General features: G+C 48.2%; 1 protein-coding gene across 1 annotated transcript; it reads left to right on the top strand.

Annotated features, from left to right (window-relative positions):
• LOC102169399 (ecto-ADP-ribosyltransferase 5) lies at window positions 2,374–5,271 on the top strand. Its single transcript, XM_013969696.2, has 4 exons — window positions 2,374–2,545; window positions 3,507–4,230; window positions 4,803–4,835; window positions 4,922–5,271. The coding sequence occupies exons 1-4, from the start codon at window positions 2,465–2,467 to the stop codon at window positions 5,026–5,028; spliced, it is 945 nt and encodes a 314-aa protein (XP_013825150.2). The 5' UTR covers window positions 2,374–2,464; the 3' UTR covers window positions 5,029–5,271.

The following is a 9,508-nucleotide window of genomic DNA, read 5'->3' as shown; positions in this document are numbered from 1 at the left end:
TCCAGTATTCTTGCCTGGAGAATCCCCATGGACAGAGGAGCCTGGCAGGCTACAGTCCAAGGGTTGGAAAGGGTCGGACACGACTGAGAGACTAAGCATAGCACAGCACTGAAGAGAAGGGGTTTAAAGAGAATGGAGGGGAATGGGGGCTGCTCAGCTGCTGGAGTACACATCACCCAACAGTTGGACATATGCATATAGTGTGCACATCAGCAAGTGCACAAGTGGTGACCTTCTCAGCGGGCGGAACCCTCTTGGTCCCCTAGGTCTACTGGTGTGGTGAGGGCCCACCGGGGGAAGAGACCGCATCTCACAGTTACCCTCCTCTAGCCCTGGTTTTGCTAGGAGACAAAGAAAGTCCTAGAGAAAGACAAGGCAGTCCTTGGGAAGGGGAGTTACAGCTCTCAGCCCCGATCCCCCGGTGTCATTATGAGGAAGGAAGGTGTCCTACCACCATTGCCCTGGCTATAGTTAGCCGCAGACTTTGTTGATCCATCGGACTCTGGGGACAGGGGACAGCACAGCGCCTGCACAGACTCAGTTCCTACAGCCCGGAAACTTCAGTGCTCCTTGCTGCTCTCGGCCTGTTACCAAGTCCAAGCTTGCTCTGCTCGAGGCCCAACAGGTCGACAAATCCAAGAACAAAGTGATGAGGAAAGGAATACAACTTTGGAAAACTGGTGGACCAAAAAGATTTTAGATTAGAGTCTCAAACTAAGTATCTTATTGAAGTCTGTATGCCAGGTTCTTTTATAGAGCAGAGGTAGTAAGTGAAGAATCAAGTAAAAAGATAGAATAGAGACAGAGAGGCAGTGAGGAAGTAAAGTAAGTTCAGTTCAGTCACTCAGGGGTGTCCGACTCTTTGCGACCCCATGAACCGCAGCACGCCAGGCCTCTCTGTCCATCACCAGCTCCTGGAGTTCACCCAAGCCCATGTCCATCAAGTTGGTGATGCCATCCAACCATCTCATCCTCTGTCATCCCCTTCTCCTCCTGCCCTCAATCTTTCCCAGCATCAGGGTCTTTTCAAATGAGTCAGCTCTTCCCATCAGGTGGCCAAAGTATTGCAGTTTTAGCTTCAACATCAGTCCTTCTAATGAACACCCAGACTGATCTTTAGGATGGACTGGTTGGATCGCTTTGCACTCCAAGGGACTCTCAAGAGTCTTCTCTAACACCACAGTTCAAAAGCATCAATTCTTCGGGGCTCAGCTTTCTTCACAGTCCAGCTCTCACATCCATACATGACTACTGGAGAAACCATAGCCTTGACTAGACGGACCTTTGTTGGCAAAAGTCTCTGCTTTTTAATATGCTATCTAGGTTGGTCATAACTTTCCTTCCAAGGAGCAAGAGTCTTTTAATTTCATGGCTGCAGTAACCATCTGCAGTGATTTTGAAGCCCAAAAACATAAAGCCAGCCAATGTTCCCATTTTTCCCCCTCTTTGCCATGAAGTGATGGGACTGGATGCCATGATCTTAGTTTTCTGAATGTTAAGCTTTAACCCAACTTTTTCACTCTCCTCTTTCACTTTCATCAAGAGGCTTTTTAGTTCCTCTCCACTTTCTGCCATAAGGGTGGTGTCATCTGCATATCTGAGGTTATTGATATTTCTCCCAGCAATCTTGATTCCAGCTTGTGCTTCCTCCAGCCCAGTGTTTTTCATGATGTACTCTGTATATAAGTTAAATAAACAGGGTGACAATATACAGTCTTGACGTACTCCTTCTCCTATTTGGAACCAGTCTGTTGTTCCATGTCCCATTCTAACTGTTGCTTTCTGACCTGCATACAGGTTTCTCAAGAGGCAGGTCAGGTGATCTGGTATTAAAATGGCTGTTAATCTTGCAGAACATGAGAATGCCCAGCCTGTGGAAGGGATGTGTTAATCTCTTCTTTTTTTGAAGCCATTCACTGGTGGGAGGGTCAGTTTATCTTTCGGGGAGCTGAACAGAGGTACTTTAATAGTCAGAGAGACAGTGTTCTCTGAGGCAGAACCTTATGTATGATTACAATAACTAAAGCAATGGAAAGCAAGTCGAAGAAACAGTTCCATTGTGGAGTCAGAATTGGCTCTTCCTTCTAACAGGTCATCTCTAGGTGCGTCCTCGACCCCTGATCCCTCCCTACTCCAAGTGGAGCCAAATTACCCATCCACTTTATCATTACTGGACAGATGGCTCCAAGCACCCCAGATATCTCCAAGGAATCAAGAGGCGGGGAGCAGAAACTGGGGTTGTGCTGGGAAGAGGTGGGAGATACTATAATTCAAGCTGCACCCACACACTTAGCCCCGCCTTAGCCCTGCCTATGCCCTGTCTGGCCAAGTCCTGGACCAGGAAGCCCTCATAACAGAGAAGAAAGGCTCCAAGTCTCTGTTCCCTTTTCAGCAAAGCTGAGACACCACCATCACTGGTCCCACCCTCAGTTGGATCTCACTCTCCAAGAATCCCCCAAGAACAATGCTGGCAGCTCTGTTGATCGTCCTTGGCCGCCTCAGCCTCTACATCCTCACCAGTGTCGGCCTTTACTTCCCCGGTCAGGTAACAGGGGAGAAACATCTGTTGCACAAAGGAAACAGCTGGGGGGACCCAGGGCCTGACTCCTCAAAGCTCCCTCCCAGGGATGCTTCTCTAGGATGCCATCCTCCGAACCCTCTTCCTCTCAGGATCACTGCAGGGAGCCCCAAGTTCCCACTCCATCTCCCAGAACCCCACCTCCACCCACAGGTCCTCCTGTGACCCTCCTGCCTTCATACCCTCCTCCCTCGGGACAGCCTCCAACTTCCTCCTCTCACTTCCCATCTCCCACCCGGGGCCCAGCCTGCGCACTCTCCTTAGGGTTACCTGTGTATGACCCTCCTGCAGCCCCTCCCAGACCAGGGCTTGACCTCCTCCCCACTCCCAACCCAGGGTGGAGGATGCCGGCTTCTAGAGCAGGAGAGGACTGAGTCTCAGCGCTGACAGGGCCCTGGTGTGGTGTCTACACGCCTGTGTGGGAGAGGGAAGGAGTCTGAGGCTGGGCATGGGGTCAGGTCATTGGAGATTGAGTGCATATTTGTATGTCATCTGCACAGTGAGTCTCAGAGCCAGAAAGGTGCTTGGAGGTCATCCAGCGCCACGTCCCACCACGTGCAGGAACCTCTCTAATGATAGATGACTCCTCTTAGTTAGTACACAGTGAGGATCTATAAGCAGTCCTGACAATAACCCTATGAGGTTGGAGGTATCCTCAGTGTATAGGGGGAGAACCTGAGCCCAGAAAAGTTGAGACTTGACCAAGATCTCACAGGAAGCAGGTGGTGAATTCAGGATTCATCCCATATCTGTCTGACTCTAGTACCTGTCACTTAATTTTTTAAGCTTTTGCCAAAGTTCACACTCTAGATATTTGAGCATAAAAATGAGATTCTGTGTTTCTGAACTGATCTGCCCATAGGACCTCTGTCCAGTATCCTGAATTTGCATGCTTTCCTCTCTTGGTCCTTTCTTCCTTTCTTCATAGGCCCAGGGTACCTCTCAGTACATGGACCTGGCTCCAGACACCTTTGACGATGCCTATGTGGGCTGCTCAGAGAAGATGGAGGCGGTGGCAGTCCGTCTGCTAAAGGAGGAGATGGCCCGCCATACCAGGCTGCGGGTTGCCTGGGAGAATGCTGGGAAGTACTGGGAGCAAAAAAGTTCAGAGCTCAGCTTGCCTCCAGGCTTCAAAAGAGAGCATGGAATTGCCATTGTGCTCTACGCAAACTCATCCAACGCTTTGTACCAGGAGCTGAACGAGGCTGTGCGGACAGGCGGTCGCTCCAGGGAGTCCTACATGAAATACTTTCCCTTCAAGGCCCTGCATTTCTACCTGACCCGGGCCCTGCAGCTGCTGAGGGGCAGTGGGGGCTGCAGCAGGGAACCAGGGCTGGTGGTGTTCCGCGGTGTGAGCGCTGATCTTGAACCCAGGAGGCTGTGGGACCCTGTCCGCTTAGGCCAGTTTGCCTCCAGTTCCCTGGATGACGCCGCAGCCCATAAGTTTGATACTACCACCTTTTTTATTATGAGGACTTGCTTTGGGGCCCTGATCCAAGACTTTTCTGTCTTTCCTAAGGAGCATCAGGTGCTGATTCCCCCTCAAGAAATCTTTTTGGTCGTTCAATTCAATCAGAATAAAGACCAGAACAGGGTGACTCTCTCCAGCAGTGATCACATCTGCAGCCACTTTAACTGCGCCTATCTGGGTGGTGAGTCATGCACAAGGGGAGCACGACTGCTAGAGGCCCCTGGTTGTTTCAGTCCCCAGGGCCTTCAAGGGACCCATGTGATTAATGAGGACATTGAGGGTCAGAGGGGAGCTGGAGTTATTTTTCTCTGTGACTCAGGTTCTGCCATCTCAGAGAAGGCACTATAGGTGTTTTCTGAATGTGTGAATATTCCTGGATGATTCTCTAAATATCCATGAAAGTTTCCTTCTGTTATAAGTCTATCTAATAGACCAAAAGAACCTGGTTAAGGAGGGCAATAAGAAGAGGCCTCAACTCCCAGGAGGTTCTGGGTGTAGTGGGGCTGACGGGCCACATGTGCACTATCCCCTGGGTGGCAGGACAGAGCCCCTGGGGCTGGGTTGGGAGCTGGGATGGATGGCACATGGGGATGATTCCCTGGAAGAAGGAGGAGGAAGGGATGTCAGAAGTGTATTTGGGAGAAGGAAAGCTAGATTGAGATGGGGAGGGGTCTGGCCATGGCCTGGAGGGAAGGGAAGTTTGGGGCGTGAGGGTCTGTCTACCTGGAGGCCTCACTTTGCTGTCTGTTGCAGAGAAGAAGAGGCCGAGCTGTGTGCGTTTGCTAAGTGAGTCACCCATCTGCCCTTCCCTAGGCTGCTTTGACTCCCCCATGGCCCTGCTGACCATTCACTGCCTTTTCTTCTCTCTCCAGTTGGAGGGCAGGGAGACTCACTCTCCAGGAGGGACTTCTCTCTGCTCTCCTGGAAGACCCTGCTCTTGGCCTCTTGGGGGTTCCAGCTCTTAGGAGTTGGGCTCTGAAAATTCAGTGCCTGCTACTTAGGAGTCCTGGCAACATGTGACCTCCAGATGAAGAAGGGAGGCTTCAAAGAGCCTGGAGAAGCAAGAAGGTGGTTTCAGACCCAGACCTAGCAGCCATGTCTCCAACCAGGATATTGGGGGATTTGAGCCCATGGTAGGGTGGAGGGAGCCCCGCTCTGTGGTGGGGACCACAGGAACAAGCAAGGGTAGTGCTGTGATGGCCAATCCATTAAACAGAGCTGCAGTGTGATGACATCAAATTTCATGACTGCTTTGTTTCGTGAGACTAGACCCTCTGCTCTACTCTGTTCTTATGGGACTCAGGGACTGAGGGACTAACATGAATGACTTCTTGATCACTTTTAGACATGGCCCAAGTGCAGACTCCTGTCACACACCATAACCTGCAACCCCAGATGCTTTAATAGACAGAGAGTTTCCTCACAACAGCCTGGAAGGCAGGAAGGGGGACAGATGGCTTCTTTGGCTGTTTGTCAAGTAAGGAATGCAGAGTCAAGGAAGTAGGCAGCTTGTGAAGGTCAGAGAGGTTGTGTTGAAACCAGGACCCCTGCCCTCCAGTTTCAGTTCCATCAAAAGTCTGAAGGAGCTCAAAGTAGGATCCTAAGCCCAAGATATCAGGTCCCCAGAGCAAGCCATTTCTCTGTGTCCTGCTCCCACCAGGGTTCCTTTCGGCCTTGGCAATCTCAAAGCATTATGAGGCAGAGATTCTCACACCCTCTGGAGACATCTGAGCTGCAGAGCAGAGGCTTCATTGAGGCAAGGAAAGCAGCAGGGGCTCAACGAAGTGACCCCCGCCCTCAGCTATCTAGGCTGCTCTAGTCAGCAACAGAAGAAGGGACCCTCCCCCTGCATCGGGTCCCCTCCTGGGTTCCCCTGGGGCAGGTCCCCAGCCCCCTCTGATTCTTGCTTCCTGTGCCCTCCCTCCACCAGGGCCCACTGCACCTCACTTTGCAGTCAAGACACCATCTTGTTCAACTCTGTTAGTCTGTTGCCCGTGTCTAGAGGGTGGGAGTAGTGAGGGGGAGGTCTCTCCGAAGGTGAGTCTGCTCTGGTCCATTTCCACCTTCAACACAACCCCAGGGGAGGGTATGCCCAGGGATCCTGAGGCAGGAGAACTGGAGGAAGTGAGGGACTGGCACTGGGTTGTGGGCCTGGTGAGCAGGCTGTGTCAGGGTGGATGAATCAGCAGGGTGATGTGGTTTAGAGATACCAAGAAAGAATGTCTTATGGACCAGACAGGGGGTCATGAGTCATAGTGGTGGAAATTTCTAACGGATCCAGAAGGTCCTCCACTCTCCCTGCATGCCTGCTGCCAACTGAAAGTTAAGTCACTCAGTTGTGTCTAACTTTTTTTGACCCCATGGACTGTAGTCTGCCAGGCTCCTCCATCCATGGGATTTTCCAAGCAAGAATACTGGAGTGGGTTCCCATTTCCTTCTCCAGGGGATCTTCCCCACCCAGGGATTGAACCCAGGTCTCCTGCAGTGCAGGCAGACTCTTTACCATCTGAGCCGCCAGGGAACTGGACCCTAAGATGATTCCAGTTAGGAACCCTCAGGTTGTGAGGGTAGAGGGCTGGATAGGGGTGAGTCCAGAGGGTAGTGCTTCCCCGTGGAAGCTCACTACACCCTGGTGGTGGGCATGCTGAGGGCCTGAAGTGGCTCCAAGAAGGTGCCCCTGGCTTGGGTCAAGAGTGGAACACACAGTTTCCAATTTGGTGCTTTCATTTCATTTTATTTCCAAGAAATGAGTGCTTATTGTGTATGAATGAATCACGGAGCCCAAGTCTCCCTTTGCTTCCTCATCCTCCATGTCCCTCTACTCAATCTTACCCCTGCCTGCTGCTCTTGTGCTAATGGTACCATTTAAGACCTTTTTGGATGCACTACCAGTAATATAATATTAAATATAGATGCACACAGTTTCTACATTCAGCCTATTTTTGTTTTCTTTTTATCTTTTTTACTTTGTTAAAACATGCTTTATTAATTAATTCATCCATTCATTTGGCTACACCAGGTCTTAGTTGTGGCAGGCAGGATCTTTCTTTGGGGGTGGTTTTTTTTTTTTTAACTTCAATTATAATTTTTAATTATGTTGATAATTTTTTTCTTTTTTTTCTTTTTTCTTTTTTAAATTTTAAAATCTTTAATTCTTACATGCGTTCCCAAACATGAACCCCCCTCCCACCTCCCTCCCCATAACATCTCTCTGGGTCATCCCCATGCACCAGCCCCAAGCATGCTGTATCCTGTGTCAGACATAGACTGGCGATTCAATTCTTACATGATAGTATACATGTTAGAATGCCATTCTCCCAAATCATCCCACCCTCTCCCTCTCCCTCTGAGTCCAAAAGTCCGTTATACACATCTGTGTCTTTTTTCCTGTCTTGCATACAGGGTCGTCATTGCGATCTTCCTAAATTCCATATATATGTGTTAGTATACTGTACTGGTGTTTTTCTTTCTGGCTTACTTCACTCTGTATAATCGGCTCCAGTTTCATCCATCTCATCAGAACTGATTCAAATGAATTCTTTTTAACGGCTGAGTAATACTCCATTGTGTATATGTACCACAGCTTTCTTATCCATTCATCTGCTGATGGACATCTAGGTTGTTTCCATGTCCTGGCTATTGGTGTTTTTTTAATTGGCTTTTTTAAAAAAACATTGTAATTTATTTCTTTTTCATGGAAATTAATTGATTTGTAATAATCTGTAGGTTTGGGTGTTTTACTGTCACTTTTTTTCAAAAAGAAAGGAAAGATGCTTACTCATGCATGTTCTACAACATTTTCCCAGGAAAAAATGTACCATGGTCTTCCTTCCATGCCGTGCATGCATATCTATTTTGTTTATTATAGGGGCAGCATGGAATTTCATAGTAGAGTTAATCCATAATTTACTTAACTCTTTCCTTATTGATGGACACAGGGTTTTCATCCTAATTTTTGATGTTACATATTTGATCCCAGTGAACATCCATGCATATAAATCCTTTTCTACTTGTCTGCATAATTTTACAGGAAAGATATAAAAAGATGATATTTCAAGGAACTGAATACTGATCACACAAATTTTTTTAGATTTTGTTTATTTATTTTTGACTCTGCTGGATCTTCTTCACCTCTGTGTGGGCTTTTCTCCAGCTGCTGAGAGAAGGGACTACTCTGTTCCAGTGCTCGGGCTTCCCACTGCGGCGGCTTCTCTTGTTGCAGGGCACCAGCTCTAGGGTGCGCAGCTGCAGTGCTTGCAGTTCCTGAGTCTACAGCACAGGCTCAACAGTTGTGGCACACAGACTTAGCTGCTCCATGGCATGTGGGATCTTCCTGGATCAGGGATCAAACCCGTGTCTCCTGATTTAGCAGGCAGATTCTTTTCCACTGAGCCGCCAGGAAAGCCCTGAATAGTGTTCCTTTTGGTAGCCACTGCCAAGTTGCCATCCGCAAGGTCCCTCTTCACCTTTCCACCAACAATGCACAAAAGTGCCTGTTTCTCCATGTCTTTGCCAGCTCTTGCATTATTAATCTCTTTTAGCTTCCATTTCATTGATGCGCACAAATACTACCTAGTTTTTTTTATTTAAAGCTCTGCTCATTAACAGGATCAATCATAACTTTATTATTAGTTTTGGCTGCACCACGCATATTGTGGGATCTTAGGCCCCTGAACTGGATCAAACCCAGGTCCTTGGCCATGAAAGGCCAGAGTCCTAACCTCTCTACTGCCACTCATGCCATAACTTTAATTGTAATATTATAAAGTTTTAACTTAATTTTCAGAAAGGTAATATGTTTACATTGTTCAAAATTTATAATCCACAAGGCAAGCAGTGAAATGCCCTTCTCTCACTGATTCTTCAACCCCACTTCCCAGAGGTAGCAGTGTTCCAATTTCCTGTCATCCTTGTAGAGATTTTCTAGGCACACAGCAGCAGATTCTCAGGTATTTCTGTTTTTCTTCTTTTATAAAAACCATAATAACAGTTAGTTAGTGGTCTTTTATCTTTGAAAATCTGATGAAAGCTGAGACTTCTCCTCCAAAAATGGATCTATGTGCCTTCACATCAATTTTACACAAATTTCAGAGTTTAAGCATCCCTGCTCCCTCATCTCCTCTGGCTCTTCAGTTCAGTTCAGTTCAGTTCAGTCGCTCAGTTGTGTCTGACTTTGAGACCCCATGGACTGCAGCACACCAGGCTTCCCTGCCCATCACCAACTCCTGGAGCTCACTCAAACTCATGTCCATTGAATCAGTGATGCCATCCAACCATCTCATCCTCTGTCATCCCCTTCTCCTCCTGCCCTCAATCTTTCCCAGCATCAGGGTCTTTTCCAACGAGTCAGTTCTTTACATCAGGTGGCCAACTATTGGAGTTTCAGCTTCAGCATCAGTCCTTCCAATGAATACTCAAGATTGATTTCCTTTAGGATGGACTGATTGGTTCTTCTTGCA

The sequence above is a fragment of the Capra hircus genome, chromosome 15 (genome assembly GCF_001704415.2).
Source record: "Capra hircus breed San Clemente chromosome 15, ASM170441v1, whole genome shotgun sequence".
NCBI classification, from domain to species: Eukaryota; Metazoa; Chordata; class Mammalia; order Artiodactyla; family Bovidae; genus Capra; species Capra hircus.
The sequence above is the reverse complement of the archived record's forward strand: the minus strand, read 5'-3'. Positions and strand labels throughout refer to the sequence as shown.

Bases quoted from the DNA above. Each gene is read 5' to 3' on its own strand.
- LOC102169399 (XM_013969696.2), top strand. From the start codon at position 2,465: ATGCTGGCAGCTCTGTTGATCGTCCTTGGCCGCCTCAGCCTCTACATC. The intron at 2,546-3,506 runs GTAACAGGGGAG...CTTTCTTCATAG, and splicing joins GCCTTTACTTCCCCGGTCAG to GCCCAGGGTACCTCTCAGTA. The intron at 4,231-4,802 runs GTGAGTCATGCA...TGTCTGTTGCAG, and splicing joins TAACTGCGCCTATCTGGGTG to AGAAGAAGAGGCCGAGCTGT.